We start from the raw sequence: 20,563 nt of genomic DNA, 5'->3' as shown, positions 1-20,563 counted from the left end.
TCATGCCCTGGGCCGAAGGCAGGTGCTAAACCGCTGAACCACCCAGGGATCCCCAGAAAGTGTACTTTAGATATACATGCAGCCTGATGAATTTCCACACACTGAGGACATCTGTGAACCCAAGACCCAGATAAGGAAGCAGAACATGTCAGCAGAAGGCTCCTTGGGTCCTCTTCTAGTCACTACTCCCACTCCCAAATGGATGACCACTCTCCTGACTCATTGCTTGATTCTGAGGCAGTTGTTTTTTAATTTTTTAAAGTTCTTTTGACGACAATTTCCTGTGCCTAAATAATACTACTACCACTACCAAACAACACTTTGAGTGCTTACTACTGGCAGCATGTGTTAGCTCCCTTAATCCAAATAGCAGTGTTAAGAGATGGGACTAATATCATCTTTATTTTCTATATGAAATAAAGGCATAAAGAAGTCAAGTAATGCACCTGCTCATAGTAAGAGGGCCAAGATTTAAATCCAGGCAGTCCCAATCTCACAGCCTGTCTTAACCCATATCTGATATTGGAATGGCAGTACAATTGCTTACAGAGCCTACAATTCTAAAAGCTCACAGTCCAGTTTTGCTGAAAAAAGTCTGCCTGTTCTTCAGTGTGCCTCAGGGCAAAACCAGGACCCAAGATCAATGGGTGGAGGTTTCAAGGAAGCAGATTTTAGATTCAATATACAGAAGGGACAATTAATTAGAATCATCTGGTAATTAAATGAGCCTTGCTGAGAAATGGTAAGCTCCCATATCAGTAGGAAGGCTCAAGATTCCCTGTCAGGGTACTGTCCACAGAACTTCCATACTGAGTGGGAAGAGCTGCAGAGTCTCTGCTGGCTTAGAGTCTCTGGCTCTTGCTGAGCCAGAGCTAAAGAGGACAGTAGTTTCTTTCTTTCTTTCTCTTTTTGTTTGTTTGTTTGTTTCTTTTTTTTTTTTTTTTTAAGATTTTATTTATTTTTTCATGACAGAAACAGAGAGAGAGGCAGAGACACAGGCAGAGGGAGAAGCAGGCTCCATGCAGGGAGCTCGATGTGGGACTTGATCCCCGGTCTCTAGGATCATACCCTGGGCCAAAGGAGGCACTAAACCTCTGGGCCACTGGGGCTGCCCAAGAGGGCAGTAGTTTCTATTAGGTCAGGATAATAAACAATAGCTTCTCTGAACTCAGAGAAACACTTTACTGTATTCTGTTTTTTAAGCAATTTACACCCAACGTGGGGCTCAAACTCACAACCCCGAGATCAAGGTTGCATGTTCCACCAACAGAGCCAGCCAGGTACACCTACTGCATTCTTCAATTCCCAGGGTCAGGCATGCTCTCAGGAAAGTCTTGGAGGTGGTGGTCAGAAATGTTAAGATATTCCTCAAAGGTCAAAAAACGGTTCTGGTCATTATCTGTGATCATCTGTGCAGGTGTCAGGGGAACTTCTATACCAACCCCTCCAGCTCAGCCTATTTTCAGGACTCCACATCCATGTATGCAGTTGTGAATGAACAGCCAATGCTACTGCTCTAAGTTAGCAGGGCAAAACCTAAGTCCTTCGTTTTGCTCTTCCTCGTTCAGTAGATGTAAGGATTCTGACTCTGTCCTGGACCAAGCACTGTTAGCTTCCCAGCCAGTGAAGCTCACAATCCTGGAGTTAGCTGCTTATGTATTCCTTATCACATGTTATGTATTCATTATTCCTTTGTCACATCTTTCACAGCTGACCTTTCTCCCCAATTCTATGGTTAGCACTCTCCGCTAGGTCCTCATGATCAATACTTAAATTATGACAGAACTCTCCAAGATGGTCATTCAGCCTTAGGTTGGCCCACTCTATCTTGCTGTTGCCAGATTGTTTTTCTCCCCAAACATCATTTTTTACTGCATGTCACTTGTTCAAGAAAGATGGATGCTTAATGTACAAGAGAATCCTCAGTGAGCTTGCCATGCAAGGTCTCCTACAAGTCCTTTTACCAAGGCTGCCCCCTCTGTGTGTCCCCTCCATGGTGACTCAGAGTCAGTCACATGGAGCATGCTACTGAGTCCTGCCGCAGGCAGGTCTACCATCAACCATGTGCCCTTATATTCTCAACTTGAGAACTACTGTCCCAAAGAGGCTGTACCTCTGTGCAGTTTTTATTATAGTGTGGGCATGAGGCCTCCATCCAAAGGTTTAGAGAGACGAAGGGAAAGGATGAGGCTTCATTCATAAAAGACAAAGAACATAACCCAACCGCAACCACAGGACCATTAGGTTGATGACACAGGGAAGAAAGAAAAACTTATCAAAACATACTAATTTAGAAGTAAATAAGCTCTTATTTATCGCTTAAATTCTATGGTTATAACCAGAGGTGTGGCAGCACAGGCCTGCTCACTGCTGGGTGGGAGCGTCGGGGAGATCACCCTCACAAGGCCTGCGAAGCTGGATTAGGGGGTCTCCGAGGGCCCTCTAAGTTCTAAAGGATTCCCCCATACCAGGTGATGCAAGTATCCAGGTGCAGCTCGTCACTGCTTAGTGGTTGGGTGCCCCACCTCCCCAAACTAAACTGCATAAGAGCAGTTTCATCTTTTGTCACTGTTTCCTTTGCACTTCTCCCCGTGCCTGGTGTTAGCCCAGGGCCTAGAGATATAATGGATACATCTCAAATGCATGTGTGTCAAACAATTGGAGGCCCTGAGCAGCAACAGCCAATGAGAAGCAGCAGCAGCAACTTGGTATGTGAGAGGGGGGAGGCCAAGAGTGGTGGCCACTAAGGTCTGTCTCCTGCTCTCCCTAGTGTGACCTCAGGGGCAGAAGGAGAGAGAATAATGAAATCACCAGTGTTCTAACTGGATTTAGAGAGTTGGGTCAGAAAAACCCTCAGGGGTACAGGCTGTATGTATTAGTAGAGAATCCAGGTTCTGGGGGAGAGGAGATGTTGCTAAAGGAGTAAGACAAGCTTTATGTGAAGGGATCCTGACCCAGCTTAGACCACACATTCTGCTTTTCCAGACTTTGCATGGTGGTATTGAGTGGTCTCCCATAGCCCCGTGGGGATCCTAGGAGTCCAGACAGTCCATGTGGAGCTGCCACCAGGGTTGGGGAGGGACACACTCACTTGTTGCAGTGCTGCTTGAGGTGTTTCTTATAGCCGTCATCATGTAAGACCACCTCGGGGTTGCAGGTGGCCAGCCAATCTGCGTTCTTTAACTCTGGGAGCAGCAGCTGGTTCTTGGTCTTCTTTCCCTTCCTCCCTCTGGGGACTGGAGCTGACAACCCTGAAACAGAAAGGCAGGTAGATGAACCTGGGCAGCTTAAACACAGGGGGCAGAACAGAGCTGGGCTGGGGTTGCAGAGAGGTAGCTGGGCTGTGTGTAGTAGCCCTGGATGACAGACCCCACTCCTCGGTCCACCAAGCAATGCTAGTAGTGGGGAGATACGCCTGGCCCCCAGCTCAGTAAACTCCAGGACTGCTCAGTCAGGCAGTGAGAATTTACCCATGTGGATCAAGAATATCACCTGTGCCCCCCAGGGAACTTTCAATCTGGTCAGGAAAAAAGGCACACTAGATCTGAAATGTGAAGGTGAGCAATGGCCGAGCACAGGGAAGGAGAAGCACAGCACAAGAAAAGGCACAGACAGGACTGGGACAGAATGGTGAAATGTAAGAGAAACACCACAGAGCACATGGTGTGACCCCAGGTCAGAGGAGGAAGCCCTGTGATGCTCAGGTCAGCGAACAGGCCTCGCACGTGGGAAACCTCAGGAGGGCCCGATGGTACTTCCACAAAACATTTTAAGTAATACTGGATGAGTCTGAGGGAGAACTGAAGGAATCCTCTTCCTCTCCCGCAGCTGTCATTTTCAGATATACCTGAGAAAGAGGAATCTCCCAAAGCACAGCAACCTGGGGCAACAAGGGAGAGGGATGGGAGCACACGGGGGCTCCCACTACTCAGGCATGGCCCTGTCACCGCTCACCTGAGTGGTTCTGGAGGGTCTGGGCCTGCCCATCTTTGGTAGGTGTGATCAATTCCCAAATGAAACTCTTGATCTTCTCGTCCCCCTTGTAATGCTTGACACAGTATACCAGCAGGGCCCGGCAAATCATCTCCATGTCCTTCTCATTCAGATGCCACTTGAATCGCCCATGAGTCAGGATGTCCTTCCACCGGCCCCAGCTGAGAGTAGAAATACAGAAGGGCATTGGAGGGAGGAAGGGCCATGCATGCCCTCAACACTGCAGGACAAACAGGAGCCAACAGTGCTTCTCATCATCTGTTGGGTCTACTAATCACCTCAAGGGCTGTGCCCTGAAAGGCCTTCAAGGACCACATGCAGTAGCACACCACATGTCACTAAGGTGACCTGGACATCGAGAGCTTCATATAGTCACTCAAATGTTAACGAGGGAGGGATGAAACTATTTGGAGCAGGGAATAGATTTGGAATTAAGAGAGTCCAGCTGCAATAATCAAAAGCAATGGTGAGCTCCCAGAAGCTAAACCTTCTACTTCTACCAGAACCAGAGCCCTGCATGAATCATGCCCTCACTCTAACATCTGTTGTGAGGACTCCTTATATGTCCTTGGAGGGGGGAAAGCAGGAAATCAGTACCAGGCAGCAAATTAGTAACAGAGATTTGCTGTGACAAGCACATGAGAAAATCATGGCACGTCTACAATATGGCAGCAGAGCGTACAATGACTGAGGGGGGCCATGGGCAAAAAGCACAGTTCTCTCCTACTCTAACAGATCCTCCATCAGCCTGGAATTCTTAGAGGTGACTGGAGAGACAAACTGGATGAATCTTAGGGACTGGATAACAACACACAGACAAAGTCAATACCCACCCAAAGATGAGCAGGTTCTTCTCCACCCGGAAGCACTCAGCTCGGAGGTAGCGCCTGGTTTTGTCATTGAGGCGTCTAGACCTCGTGGGCCTTTCATCCGAGTCACTATCTAGCTCTGAGAACTCCATGAGCTCATCCTCCTCAAAGGAATTGTAGTGTTTGGTCTGCTTCCTCACTCGAGGCCGGTCAATCACTAAGCTCTCCTAGAAACAGAGACATCGGGTGAAGAGAGAGTCCCCCTTTGCTCTACCCCCATCACAATACACATGCCCATCTTGTGGCTGGTCCTGGGTCCTGAGGACACATCCAGCAGAGAGCCACACGTGGCCTCATCCTCCAGCAGGAAAGGCTCTTCCCAGTACACCTGCCATGTCTACGACAAGCAGAGGGGATTCTTTGAGACTCACTAGAAATGGCATGTTCCCCAAAGCCCCCACTGCTGTCCACCACCATCTGCTCTTTCTGCAGTCCTGCTAGCAGAGCAGGTATGGCAAGTAAGACCTCCCAGTGCCCAGAGTAGTGGTCCGCTCTTGCCAAGAAAGGCTGGAGTGATACTCTCCAGCTGTTCTGCCCAGCATGCAGAGGCAGCCTGTGCTCTAGAGGCAGAAGGAGTTGGACACATTCATCTGTTCAGTCACTTTCTGAAGACACACACATTTCTTGCTATTTCACTCTCTGCTTTCCATGGGCACTAACTCCTAACCTTTTGTCTTTCATTGAAGACAAAATCCCCAGCCCAGGATCCTCAGCTCATTCTGGCAGCAGCTGTGCCAAAACCATTGCCTCTTTCCCAATCCCCACTACCTCCTGTTCTTTATCCTTCCTTCCTTCCCCCATATTTCTTCCCAAAGCTCAGTTAAGCTCCTAAATACTTGTCTGTATAGCCCAGATACGCTGTGGCGTAACCCTGCTACCTTGCACGCCTTGCACGCTCCTGCTGTTTATAAATATCTCTAGAACAAGAGCTTTTTCTCTCCACCCTTGCCCACTATCCCACAGAGTAACTTCTTGACTGTGACCTTGTAAAACAGGAGTTACTTATTAACAGGTTACTCAAGGGACTTCAGACTACATACTTAAGAAAAGAGGTTGGACTGAGAGTTCTGGTGATCCCACAGAAGAGTTAAGGCTGGGTGCTGGTTACTGAATCAGCTAGATACGAGCAGGGACTGTCTCCTGGGCTTGTGGGTCCAAGGGAGTTCGACAGCCACCAAAGAGGACAAGTAGAAAGTGACGTGTGTGCATCCTGGAGTGAAGTGACAGGGCCAGAGATGGAGGAAAGGGGAGACAAGATGAACACTGAAGGGGTGTCTCCTTGTAGGCTAGGCAGGTGTATTCACAATTATTGCCAACCCTGTTGAGGGGAAAACGCCACCTCCTTTTGTCACATGTCCTGCTCACTTATCTCAGTGGGGCAACTGCCTTGATCAGAGGCATAGTCATAGGTGAACTGATGTCAGACTCTGGATGCCTTCCAGGGCTATTCTCTTTCTCATGTTCAGAAGTAGGAAAACTCGAGATACTTAAAGAATGGAGGGGAGGCCAACAAACCCTTCTTTGTTCCTCTGGAGTATCTGTCACAGGCAAAGTCTCTTTCATAGAAGTGTTGAAGCAGATGCAAAATAGTCACGTGGCAAGGATGGGACGGTGGCTTAGGTCAGAGGGCTGAACTTGACCTGTGTGTGGCCAGTTCCAGTTCTAAATGCCTTTGTCAAATTTCCCAGGTGTCTAGCAGACTGCTTGTCCCATTAGGTCATTTTGAAATTGTAACCATGAACATTTATTGAGCTCTATGTGTCAGGCATACTTTAAGTATGTCACATATAGCAGCTCATTTTAGGACTAAGGCTCTGGAGTGAATAATGACTTGAGCTGTGCGGTAATTTATGATCCTATGAGACACAGAGAAATTGCCATGGAACACAACATTCTCAGTACTATACCTTTTCATTCTTTGCTTCAGTGTCCAATTCAGCTATTTTAGCCCATTTCTGCCAAAAGTTTGGGTCATCTAAGGAAATATCTGTCCTGTTTCCTGAAGCCACAAAGCTAGCCTGTGGAGATGATGAAAGTCAATAAAGTACACTTGAACATAGTACAAACTGATAATACCACCTGACTTATTTCAAATATATCAGAATCTCAAGTATGTCCTCCAACTGCATTTGAAACTGAAACCCCTAACAGAGCCTCCCAAGTGAATGTGAAAATCTCAAGACTGTTCTTTTCTAAAGCTTGGGTAAGGAAATTACAATTTCAACGTATAGATCATTTTTTGGAACTGAAAACTGGAAGCAGAAGGAAAGCCTCTGCTTTCCAGTGGCAATGTGTCACTTGATGTCTAGTTCCCTACAAAAGGGTTGCTTCTTCCAATTTTCCTAGATGGGATTTTTCTTTCAGTTCACCATCTTCACACATGTATACTATAGGAAAGGCACTAAATTGGGTAGCACCCACAAAGCACAGGATGTCCTACTGAAGAAGTCCTATGTGAGTCAATCAAACAGGCCACAGTGCATCCAGAGCCTGTGGTCAGAAACACTGGAGAGTGAGCTGGAATTTGAAATCCAGTAAGCTGAAGGGTAGAGGAAAGAGGCATCTAGACTAGCAGCTGGGAATCTAGACTAACATGTCTTTTCTCATGATATGAGCAAAAACACTTGCTTCAGTTTGAGGAATGGAATGCTCATTGGAATTTCAGGATCTGGACAGTAGTGCTCTACAAGGAAATCCAGATGACCATTCAAAAGTGTCAGAGCAGTCTTTGTGAACAGTGAGTAGCGCAAAGTATAAACTAAAGTGTCTGTCTTGTCTGCTGAAGATCAGCTATCAAATGACAGGAGTGGTGTTTCTTTTCTATACAGCTTCTGGTTCATTACTCAGAATCCCCCTAAGAACCTGCATTTTTAGTCTTACACACAAAAAAATGTACAGACAATCTCAACAGTGTGCATTCAGAGAAAACAAAGCCTGGCCAACGAAGATCAAAGAATAGTTTTCTTTCTGCTCCCACTCCAACACAGACTCTGGAGAAAAAGTGCCATACCTTGGCAAAAGTAGACCCTTTCCCTTCGGACTGGATGGTGATGGTGTGAGTTCTTCTCTGGAGAATCTGGTCTATGTCTTCTTCACAGAACTTGGAGCCTTCATCTTCCTCATCCATTAAGGCTCCATAAGCACCTTTCCGGAGCAAGTCTTCTACCTCCATCTTTGAGAGTTGTTGTACCTGGACAGGTCACCAAAGGCTACTCACAAAGTGGAAAATGCACAGGAGAAAAAGAGCCTCAAACCTGCCCTCATGATTCAGTGTATGCTTCCTCCACTAACTGCACATGTCAGAAGAATAAAGATATGGGCCACAAGTTTTAGAAAATTAAAGCCCAGATAAAGATGCTCAAAAAAACTATGGAGAGGGCCGGCAGGTTATCTTCTATATGGAGCTCTGGAATAAAAGCCAGCACAAGACCCGATGGCCCCAACATTCCTCAGGACGTTGGTTACTATTGAATGTCACAAACCATTGAAACTATGCACCATTTAATGTTTTAGTTTGAGTCTGTATCTTTTTAAAAACCTCCAGATGTACTAAATGAGCTAAAGAATGATGATTTATTCGTTATTAAATAAATACATGAGTATTGGAAATGATGTCATTTCTCAACTAAAGAAAGGATCCTGTGCCAAGTGAGATCTTCTCAACTGCTTGTTGAAAACAGGAAATAGGAGTTCAAAACACTCTTTCCTGGTTCTAATTAAGAATCTGGTTCTCTTTCTATCCATCACAAAAGGGAATTCCATGACTCCCAGCACTGGTAACTTGAAGTATTATACTTAGCAACATATGCATAGCTAAGAGGATATAGAACATCTGGACTGAAGACAACTCATTTAGAAGGTTTTAATTCCCAACCTTTGATGCCCTGAGTCCAGAGATTAAGGAGATACTCTGGTTTGTTGGCCTATAATTTAATATGGCTTAGGAATCTTAGCTGCAATTTTTCATCCCTGTGGAGGGGGAAAAAGATTTTTTATTAACTGCCATACTGCAAGCTGTTAATTTATTCATTTTTTTTACTGACCATCATGCACTGAACATCTTTAATATGCCAAGTACTGTTAGGGGCCATGGGCGATACAGATAAAATAGGTTCCATTATACCTCGGGAAGCTCAAAGTATGGAGTATGAGATAAGTCGTGGTGACAAGAGATGTTTAGAGTGTTAAGATCTACTGACTTCTAATAAGCATGGTTAAAAACTCAGCTTACTGAAACATTACTGCACGCTGGGCAATTCTACCCCATAACTGTGCCTAGATTCCCTTTATGCATCTGTAAAATGCAGACACCTGACCCTGAATTATCCTCTGCTGTGGGGAAGGACTCAGAAAAAAAGACATGCAACCTGACTCAATTTAGTGAAAGTGAATCTTAAAGCAGCTGTAGGAAGGAAGACTCTAGAGGGGCCCAGGCTGTGTGATGAGTGCTCCTTGAGAACCCCGGGCAGGCACTGTCATACTCACTCCATTGGTGCTGCCCTTTCGGTTTATGTCCTGAAGAACAGCCTTGTCCAGACCCAGCTTTAGGCTGGCTTTGTCAAACATTTCCCGCTCATAGGAGTTCCGAGTAATAAGACGATATACCTTCACGGCCTTACTCTGGCCTATCCGATGACATCGGGCCTGAGCCTAGAAAGGAAGGTCATATACATCATGTCACCAGATACAATGGCAGCAGCTCAAGAAACAGGGAAGTGTTCAAATACCATGTGGTGTAAGTGGCCAGCTCTCACAGTTAAGTCATGGGATCATTTTTGGAACAAAATTCACCCAGATCTGCCCCTTCAAACTCACTCACTTCTTCATACCATTATTTATTGAGTGACTACCATATGCTGGGATAAAGTGATAAGAAGGACACGACTTCCTACCCTCCCCAGCTTATGGTCTGAGTGTTGCCACTCATTCCTCGGATGCTGTCCTGCTCTCTGGGCAAATCCCTCAGAGCTGGCAACACCAGTTTTTCACTTTTTCATTTTACTAGAAAGAAATTTTCACACATAGACAAAAGTAGAGAAAAGGAGAATGACCTCTTATGCACAATCCTTTCTCATCTCTACTATGCCCCCATCCTCTAAGACTTATGAGGCAAATCCTAGGCATCCTACAGTTTCATCTTCATGTATTTCAATATATAATTCAAAAGACAAGGATTCTTGTCGTTGCCACTGTCACACTTCAAAATATGAACACTTAGTATAAACCATCTTGCCAGTGTCCCAATTTCCCTACTTATCTCATAGGCATATTAAGTTTGCTTCTTTGGATTAGGATGTAAATAGGGGGATCCCTGGGTGGCACAGCGGTTTAGCACCTGCCTTTGGCCCAGGGCGCGATCCTGGAGACCCGGGATCGAATCCCACGTCGGGCTCCCGGTGCATGGAGCCTGCTTCTCCCTCTGCCTATGTCTCTGCCTCTCTCTCTCTCTGTGTGTGTGTGTGTGTGTGTGATTATCATAAATAAATGAAGGAATGAATGAATGAATGAATGAATGATGTAAATAGGGCCCATATGTTGTAGCGGGTTGATCTGTCTCCATTCTCTTTCAATCTACAGATACTCCTTGCTTTTGACTTCTCCCTTTTTCAAATGCAACCTTTTAAAAAAGTATTTTTATTTATTTGACAGAGTGTGTAGGCGCATAAGAGAGCGGGTAGGGAGAGAGAAGGAAAAGAAAACTCTGAGTGCAGAGCCTGAGGGAGGACTTGATCTCATGACCCTGAGATCACGACCTGAGTTGAAATCAAGAGTCAGAGCTCAACCGATGGAGCCACCTAAATGCCACTCAATGCAACTTTTTTTGTTGGAGAGACCAGGTTTCTGTCCTCTAGTTTCTCATAATCCACACTGCCATCAGCATTCTGGCTATGTCACTGAACAAGTTCCTCTGTTCCCTGTATTTCCTCTAAACTGGGAGCTGTATCTTGAGACTTGATCAGGTTAAGATTTGATTTTTGGCAAGTGTGTTTCTTGGTGGTTTTTGAATTTCCATCAGGAGGCACATGATGTCTGGTTATCTTTCTTTAGAGTGATAATCATTTGCTAGATCCACTATTTCATTAGAGGTTACAATTCCTCACCAATTTTTTGGTTACTCTGATGCTCAATTCCTGTAGAAAACACAAGCTAAATGCTTGATTCTTTCTTTTTTTTTAATCTTTAAAATGTTTATTTATGGGATGCCTGGGTGGCTCAGTGGTTACGCATCTGCCTTTAGCTCAGGGCATGATCCTGGAGACCCAGGATCGAGTCCCACATTGGGCTTCTAGCATGGAGCCTGCTTCTCTCCCTCGGCCTCTGCTTATGTCTCTGCTTCTCTCTCTGTGTGTCTCTCATGAATAAATAAATAAAATATTTTTTTAAATAAATAAAATCTTTTAAAAAAATTAAATGTTTATTTATTTATTTTAGAGACAGAGTGAGAGAGTACACAAGCAGGGAAAGGGGCAGAGGGAGAGAATATCTAACCAGACTCCTACTGAGTGCAGAGCCCAGCATGGGGCTCAATCCTATCAGGCATGAGATCAAGACCTAAGCTGAAATCATGAGCAGGATGCATAACTGACTAAGCCACCCAGGGGCCCTTTCTTTCTCTTTATTTAACCAGTTTCCAAAATAACATCCTCCAAGTGACCAATGAAGAGTTTTCTTTTTACTTTTTAAAGAACACAATGAGGTTATGCATTTAAATGTATGTGCTATGTTTTATCCCACTGCTGTTGTTCTTTTTCCTTTGGGAAATTTCACGTTGGCTCCTGAATTCTTTTGACATGATCCAGTCAAATTCAGAAAGGAACAAGATGAGAATAAACTCTGGTGTTCAAATGGATTTGGAAATATCTGTATGAACTCATGGTTTCAGGGGGGTCTGAGTACACATATACATACACAGAAAGAAAAGAGATACAGATATGTCGGTCTTTATGTTTGCATCCTGGTATGATATGTTCCACGTTCCTACTGTCTATTTCCTGCCCAGACCTGGATGCAGTCATTTTTTCCCCTGGGAGTCCTGTTTCTTTCAGTAGGAGTATGGATGCTTTAGGGGTGCTCGTTGCTATTAGGTAGGTCATTGTTTCTAGGCCTACTTAGAAGTGTGTGTGTGTGTGTGTACGTTATATTCAACCACGTACATATAAAGGACAAAGCATATACCGGACAAAATACATCATGAGATCATACTATTATTTGTAATTCAAACTTAAAAGTACAGCATTTTAACTTTACCAACCACACATCTGTATCTCTTTCTAAGCATGTCGAAAAGCTGAATTCTCAACCACACCAATATCATTATTCATTTGATTTATCCCCCAATTTATGTAATAGCCTGAGAAAAACTGTATCATTATAATCTCTCCAAAACATAATTACTAAAAACATTGCAAGATTTTTGTTTTCCTCCTCTCAGGGTTATATTCCACTAAGTATGTACACTCAAATCATACTGTTTTAAATACACAGCAGCAGGTAGGTTTCTTTTTCTTTCCCAGTGGTAAGCTTAGGAATTCTGAAATTACTTTCTATGTAATATAGAATTGAAGAAATGGGTAAATATACTGAGGAAAACAGGAGTTAGGGATTTCACTGTTGAAGAAGTAAGTTACAAATATATAAAGAAAAAAACTAGAATAACTGTATGGTATTAGAATGGGTTTGCAGGTTCCAGTATGAACTCATGGTTAGGTTATGTGCTTATGTGTATGTAAACATACACATATATACAGGAATAGAAATAGATACAGATATATGTGTATTTTTGTTTACTACACGTGTCCATATACACATATGAATGCATATTATGCATCTATGTGCATCTATATTCTCTGCATGTATGTATTCTAGGTATGTCCACTGAACAGGCATATAGAAGCAATGGCATCGCAGTAGCAAAGGCTGTAGCTCACTCTCAGATCTTAGTTTCTAAATATATTTTCCACTAAGATAAAACCAAGACATAGTAGAGAAATAGTTAATCCCAGGCCTGAAGGCAGAAAAAGTACAGGATGAGCACCAAACATTGTGTCAGAATGTAAGGAAGAGCACAAAGAAATATGGAGACATACCCAAATAACACTTCCGACTTGCAGAGGTTTACCACTGGCTATGTCCAGGATGCTACAAATATCAAAATAAATACAGTAGTAGAATATAACCCACTGAATGAAAAAAAGAACTCATGAGTACATAATGACATAAATAAATGGGAGAAAAAGGAACACTCTTTCTTATAGTAGAGTGTGACTAACAGAGTTTGAGTAACAAAGCTTAGAAAATCACCCCTTGCCAACCATCACAGTGCTGACTGATTCAGGTAAATTAATCAATGGAAACTAAAACCAGTGGGTGAAATTTTGATGAGGAATAGTATATTAATTTACACGGTCTCAAAGTATCTCTCCAAAACTGCTTATTAATTTTAAAGGGAAAGCAGCAGGTTTATAGTGAAGACATCTGGCAGATACGCCTTAACGAAGATATCCAAGCACATATTATCACACAGATATTACGTTCCTTCTGATGTGATATGCTGAGAAGGACATATCACTTCAGTGGTATTACTAAGCCTGAATCCAATCCTGAGGAAATACAAACACAAATTGAGGGATAATCTGTATAAGAACTGGCCCGCAGTCCTTAAAAACATAAGGTTATAAAAGAAAAAGAAAGAGGAACTCTTCCAACTCTAAGAGACTAAAGAGATATGGTCAGTAAGGTGATGGGTGCTCCTGAACTGGATGGATCTCAGACTAGGGGTAGAGTGGCCATAAAAGGACACTGAAATAAAAGATAAATCTGAATACAGACTGTGGATTGAAGGCCGTTTTCTTATTTCCTGATTCTGAGAACTAAACTGTGGTTATAGAAGAGAATGTCCTTGCACTGAGGAACTACACACTGAAGTACTGGGGGCAACTTATTCTGAATGGTTCAGACAAAAAATGGGGTGTGCACACATGTGTTTAAGTCTATGTATATACTCAGAGAGGTAGGGGAGCTAGAAGGTAAAATGATAAAGTAAATGGGGCAAAATGTAAAGAGTTGGTGAATCTTGGGGAGCCTGGGTGACAGTTGGTTAAGCGTCTGCCTTTGGCTCAGGTCCTGATCATCATGATCATCATGATCATTGGGTCTTGGGATTGAGCCCCAAATCAGGCTCCCTGCTCAATGGGGAGCCTCCCTCTTCCTCTGCCGTTCCCCCGGCTTGTGTTCTGTGTGTCAAATAAAATAAAAAAAAATAAAATAAAATAAAAGTTGGTGAATCTGGATAAAGGCTATACTGAAATTGCAAACTAAAATTATATCAAAATGAAAATGTCAAAAATATTAAATACATTTGAAATAATTTATCTCTTGGGGTTACACTATCCACTTGATATATGGCTATATTTAATGATTTTATTTTGCTTCTGCATTTTAGGGATTGACTACCAATGACCCCTGGCCCCACATTAACTTAATCACAATGAAGGGAGTTAAGAAAGAAGAAAACCAAACCAAGTAACTTTGGAAAATGGTATTTTGATTATATACCGAAAGACTAATGACAAACAAAAAACCAACCCACTACTACAGTTCAATATTATATGCTGGTAAATTTGTTTCACAGAATATGGGTCAGGAATTCTGCAACTACTTTATGTACATACTAGGATTGAACATATGAGTAAATATACTGTGTTATCATAAAACTTCTCACAGCCAGAGAAAGGAGTTAAAAAGAAGGAAGAGGGGAAGGCCGGAGTGAATCCTATGTTGTTGGATTGGAATCAGAAACTCACTGTGGGTGGACAGTATGGGAAAGTACAGATGTGTGGTCTGAGCGCTTGTGTCAATACACATGCATACACAGGTTTCCTAGTTGTCTGCTTAGAGAGTCTAGAAGCAATAATACTCTAGAAGCATTGGGTACTCCTAGCAGCCAGATCTTGGTGACTAAGTGCCATTCTTTTTTTTAAAAAAAAGATTTATTTATTTGAGAGAGATAGAGAGACAGAGAGAGTGAGCAGGGGGAGGGATAAAGGAAAAGGGAGACAAGCAGACTCCACTGAGAGGGAATCACCCATGCCCTGAGTCAAGGGCTTGATCCCAGGACCCTGAGATCACGGCCCGGGTTGGACACTTAACTAAATGGCATTCTTGAATAAAAGGAACCAGCAGGGCACATGGGTGGCTCAGTCAGTTTAAGTCATGATCCTAGAGTCCTGGGGTTGGCCCCACTTTGGGCTCCCTGCTCTTTGGGGAGTTTGCTTCTCCCTCTCCCTCTGTCCTGCTCCCCCCACCTGGCTCATACTCTCTCTCTGAAATACATAAAATCTTTAAAAATTTTTAAAAAATTTTTTAAAAATAAAAGGAACCAGGGATCCTTGGAGGAACTGTCAGTTCTATGGCTGTGGCAGGAAAAATGCAACATGAACCTGAACATCTTGTGGTACCAGAAAGTAAGGAAGTGATGGACATTAAGGAGGGCATGTGATGTAAGGAGCACTGGGTAACATATAAGACTGATGAATCATTGACTTCTACCTCTAAAACTAATACATTATATAGTAATTGAATTAAATTAAAAAATTTATTCAACCAAGAACATATAAATAAGCATATAAATAACCTGATGGGAGCATGTCAAAAGGACACAGGAGACAACCTGAGGGATCTCCTAATGACCAAGTATGAACAACAAAATAAATAATGAGAGTAAGAGATTATAGCCCAAAAATAAAACGAGTTTATACTGGCATAAAAAACAAATGGGGATAAAGGACAGCTGTTCTTTACAGTAGAATTCCAATTAATAAGTGTGGAAGAAATGACTGAAATAGAAAGTTATGAGGAACCAAACCCCATGGTAGTAATTGTTGAAGGCAAGAACTACTAATTGATACTAAAATTAACAGGTGAAAGTATGGTGAGAAACAGGGTATTTATAGAGTCCTAAGATATCTCCTCCCAAGATACTGATTAAGTTTAAGATAAAAATAGTTCCTTTACAGTGAAGAAACCTGGCAGACACCACCTCGACCAAGTAATCAAGGTTAACATCACAAGATGTATTAACACCATGTACCCCCAAAACGATGCAGTGAGGAAGACATAACATCACTTCTATGATATTCTTGCCAAAAATTCATAACCTCAAATCTGATCATGAGAAAACCTCAGGCAGACACAAACTGAGAGATTAGCTGGTCAGTATCCTTCAAAAGTGTCAAGGTCATGAAAGTCAAGGAAAGACAGGTGCTGCTGCAAATCGAAGGAGGCAAGGAATCAGGACTTGTAAAAGAAATCTGAGAACATGCATTGGATGTTCCTGATCAGAAAGAGAACATTTGCAGGAAACTGGAGGAATATGAATATGGTCTATAGATTATTGTCAATGTTAATGTCTTGGTTTCAATTAGACTACGGTTATATGAAATGTTAACATTAAGGAAAACTGGGTGAAGAGTCCTAGAAATCTGCACTATTCTGCAACTTTTTTAAAGTTTAAATTTTTTTAAAAAGATTTTATTTATTTATTCATGACAGAGAGAGAGAGGGAGAAGCAGGCTCCACGCAGGGAACCTGACATGGGACTCGAGGATCATACCCGGATCTCCAGGATCACACCCCGGGCTACCCTTTTCTTTTCTTTCTTTCTTTTCTTTTCTTTTCTTTTCTTTTCTTTTCTTTTCTTTCTTTTCTTTTCTTTTCTTTTCTTTTCTTTTCTTTTCTTTTCTTTCTTCTTTTCTTTTTCTTTTTCTTTTTCTTTTTCTTTTTCTTTCTTTTTCTTTTTCTTTTTCTTTTTCTTTTTCTTTTTCTTTTCTAGTAGGGTCCATGCCTGTGTGGAGCCCAATGCAGGGTCTGAACTCACGACTGTGAGATCAAAGACCTGAGCTGAGATCAAGAGTCGGAATGCTTATTGCTTGTTGGCCTTTTGGCTAAGATCAAGTGAAGAGTCAGAATGCTTAGCTGACTAAGCCACCCAGGCACCTCGGAGAATAAAAAGTTTTTAAAGATTAATTTTGTTTTATAATGTTATAAAATACTTAGGGCGGTTCCAAAGTCAAATATACAAAAAGGCATGTTTGAAAAAAGTAGCTTCTATCTCTGTCACTTCCATCCTGTTCCCTCGCTCCCCCTACAGGTAACAATTTAAAAATAAAGTGTTTTTTTGGTTTGTTTTATCTTTCATTTGGGGGGCAGGGCAGGAAGAAGCAAGACCCACACAGCTTTTTTAGATGAATGCTAGCATACTATGCATACTTTTTCCACCTTATCTTTTTTCCCCCCACCCAACAATATACTCAAGAGATGATTCCATAGCAGTATATAGAGACATTCCTCATTCTTTTATCAAGTTGAAAATACCATGGCTTAGTCAATCAATCTTCTATTGCTAGACAACTCAGTTGTTGGGCCTTTGGCTATTACAGTTAGTTGCCACATCCATTTTTGGTATCTTTAGTGGCAGATCTATTGAGGAAGAAGATTTGATTGATAATCAGCAAACAAAGGAAGTGATCAAGGTAACTAATATGGTTTATGAAACCTGCATAGCATGAATAATATGTGGCCACAAGTACTGACACTGATTTTCTTTCTCTGGCTCATCTGATGTTGAAGGTAAATTATAAGAGGAGGGAATTTAGAAATGTATTGAGCAAAAGTCCAATACAGGAGAACTGCAGACACCGCTAATTACCTTCCTCGTATCCATATTCCCCTTATTCCTCAATCCCAGAACCCGGATACTTGTAGAGGGCAGCAATGTGTCCACCTGCAACCACCTCTAGCCTCCCAGGGATGACAAGGAAATACAGCCTGATTGAGGAGATGCAGAAGTCTATTGGGATATCTGGAAAAGTTCTGCTCTCCTGAAAAATGCATCATACCTTCCTTCCTTATCTTTCCTGCCTAAAGTATGAAGTATCCATCTTGGAACAAAGAGGACGTAAATCATATTCCCTGAGGATGATGGAACAGAAAGAGAGAAGGAATCTGGGACTCAGATGACACTGTAAAGCCACCTGACCTTGGACTACCTGTCTCCAGGATTCTTGTTAATGGAGAAAAACCAACCTGTCTCAGGATGGGGGTGGTGGGGGTGGGGTGGCGGCAGGGCATGGGGCATGGTCACAAGCAGCTAAATGACACCAGAAGATAGCTACATGCTCTCCCAAGATGGCTTACCTGAAAGACAACAGGATGAAGTCCTGTCACATGTAAGATACTCATCCTGTTACAGTTAAATCTCAATGACAGTCCTTATTTCCCTAATGAGAACTCACACAAAACAACGTGGTAAACAGAGAAACACTCAGAACTAGGGCAGTGACTGAGATGAAGTCCAAATGTCCAAATGAAATCCTCAGCAAAGGCACAAATACAGAACCTCCAGAGTAGGCCATGAAGAGGGGGCAGGGAGCACCATGGGAAAATTCCAGAGCTCACATGCTCTCCTGCATGATATGCAGGCTCAGAGTTTGTTGCTTACTTTAATACATTTGAGGTGAACAAAGATAGGCCTACAAGAAACAAGTAGTGACGTTCAGAAAATTAAAAACAAACAACCAGGCGCAGATCCCAATGACTACAATGGGAAGAAGTCCTGGGGAGTAGGTGAATTGAACAGTGACAGATTTCCAATTGATACCAGCCCTCATGTCAGTTTCAGATCTAGAATTTGGCACAATCTTGTACCACATCTTTACAATTACATAAAAATTAAATAGTTGGTACAAAGAACCAAGCATAATGTTAACTTCTCTCTTGACCTATATCTACTTTTTTGAATCATTACCTAGATTTTATTTATTTTTAAAGATTTTATTTATTTATTCATGAGAGACACAGAGACCTAGGCAGCGGGAGAAGCAGGCTCCTCATAGGGAGCCCATTACGGGACTCAATCCTGGAATTCCGGGATCACACCCTGAGCTGAAGGCAGAAGCTTAACCACTGAGGCACCCAGGTGTCCCCATTACCTGTATTTAAAAAGTACATTTTCTTTAATACTTTACAATGCTACTTGGTCCTCAGTGATAAGCGAAAACAAATGCCTATAGTCACAGCTGAGACCAACCACACCTAACGCACTGGCATAGCTTCCTAGCCCATTTCTTTGCCCAAGTATTTGATTTCAGGCACAGCAATTTTACATCTCTTCTGGCACTCTAAAAAGTCTGCTTTCACAGGCCAACTACTCACACAAAAGAGGACTTACGGGCTCTTCCTGCAGGAGGAATCAGGGCGTACTGGACACTGCCCTCCCTTAACTATTTCCTTTGCAGGCCTGCTTTGGAATAGGAAGTTTCTGGCTCCAGATTTATTCCTTTGGAAAAGGTATCATCACCTCTTAAAATGTAAACATTTTTGGGAAATAGCAGACACCTGCCCATTCCATTTCTACTGTGTAGCTCAGTTAGTCACCCAAACCAAAGTCCTGAGCGCTGTTGTTTCCCCAGGGCCTGGCCTGCTGTGTGGGGCTCAATCAATGTGTCAGTAAGTCAGTCAAGAGCCAGCTGAATATAGGAAGGAGAGAAAAGTTGGCAGCATGGGGAAAGGGTGCTTTGGGGGAGCCAAAAAAGAGGTGGGGAGTGAAAGGGAGCAGCAACTGGAAGGAGACACAGGAGCATACTCAAAAACTTGGCTCACTTTGTGGCCGCTGCTGTACAGTAAGTGCCTTATTCCACCTGTCTCAGGAGCACCACCTGTGCTCATTCCCACCTTCTGTTCCCTTGGTCTGAAACATTCTTCCTTCTGATCACAGATTTGAGATCCTGCCCCTCACTTAGGTCTCTGCTCCAGATGTCATCTTAAGAAGCCTTCCTAGATCACTCTCTAGGACAGGGCAAACTGACACCATTTTCATCCTCTGAGTCTGTTTTACTTCTCTGTAACAAGGATGCAATCTGTACCTCATTCAGTTTCCCTTGTCACCCCACTAAAATTAAACTTTGACGAAGAGCACTAACCACTAGTCTTGCTCACTGCTGTGTCTCCAACCCTTTGAACAGTGCCTGGCACGTCCCAGTATTCAGCAAATACTGAAAGAATGGACCATGTAACAGAACGTTCACAAACTCTCAACTTTCTTCCAGCAAAGAAAAGTAAAGCCAGTAGAATTTAGCCCTTTGAGTTCCAGGCCTACATACTGCTAACAGAGTTGGTGCCAGCAATGTGTGGCAGTGGAGGAAGAGGCCGAGGGGACCAGAAACTCTCTCTTTTGGAATAGTGCATCAGGCCCCTAGAACAGACCATGGAAGGGGCTCTTGTTCCTCAGGCTGGAGTCCCTCTCCCTTCCCAAATGCTGTGGACAGGCAGTTGTGGCATTCCCTTGTGGCCATGCCCACTGCCAGCAGCCCTGCTCTCATGCTTTCTGAACCTTCCCTTTAGGGACCTTATCAATAACAGCGACAAGGAACCATGCAGCTCCACCACGGTTACCCCAAAGCCTATCCAACCCTCAGGAAATCTGGTCTGAAAGAGCAAAAAGTTCCCAGAGGAGCATCTGAGGTGTCACAGGGCAATGAGAAAGCCAGGTGCTGGTGGACTCTGTGAGACCTGTGGTACCCTGCTACTTCCTCAGGCCCATCTCTGCCCTCAGAGCTAGCAGCATTGCTGACTTCCTGTAAACCAGAAGGAAAGAAACCCGCTTTTCACTGCTGGTTTTCATTCTCAGGCTACCCTGAGTACCC

The 20,563-nt window shown here is 43.1% G+C and overlaps 1 protein-coding gene across 13 annotated transcripts in view; it reads right to left on the bottom strand.

Annotated features, from left to right (window-relative positions):
* The window catches only part of CHD6 (chromodomain helicase DNA binding protein 6), a 202,143-nt gene that overhangs the window by 48,287 nt on the left and 133,293 nt on the right, over positions 1 to 20,563 (bottom strand). For all 13 annotated transcript variants that reach the window (XM_072735839.1, XM_072735842.1, XM_072735833.1 and 10 more), the window contains 6 exons: positions 9,348 to 9,512; positions 7,873 to 8,052; positions 6,770 to 6,880; positions 4,827 to 5,029; positions 3,955 to 4,154; positions 3,092 to 3,251 (listed from right to left, as the gene is read on the bottom strand). In XM_072735839.1, the coding sequence (XP_072591940.1) occupies positions 3,092 to 3,251; positions 3,955 to 4,154; positions 4,827 to 5,029; positions 6,770 to 6,880; positions 7,873 to 8,052; positions 9,348 to 9,512 (1,019 nt within the window). The remainder of the gene's footprint in view (positions 1 to 3,091; positions 3,252 to 3,954; positions 4,155 to 4,826; positions 5,030 to 6,769; positions 6,881 to 7,872; positions 8,053 to 9,347; positions 9,513 to 20,563) is intronic.

This window comes from Vulpes vulpes, chromosome 14 (genome assembly GCF_048418805.1).
Source record: "Vulpes vulpes isolate BD-2025 chromosome 14, VulVul3, whole genome shotgun sequence".
Taxonomy (NCBI): Eukaryota; Metazoa; Chordata; class Mammalia; order Carnivora; family Canidae; genus Vulpes; species Vulpes vulpes.
Note: the sequence above shows the minus strand (reverse complement) of the source record. Positions and strands in the feature narration are given on the sequence as shown.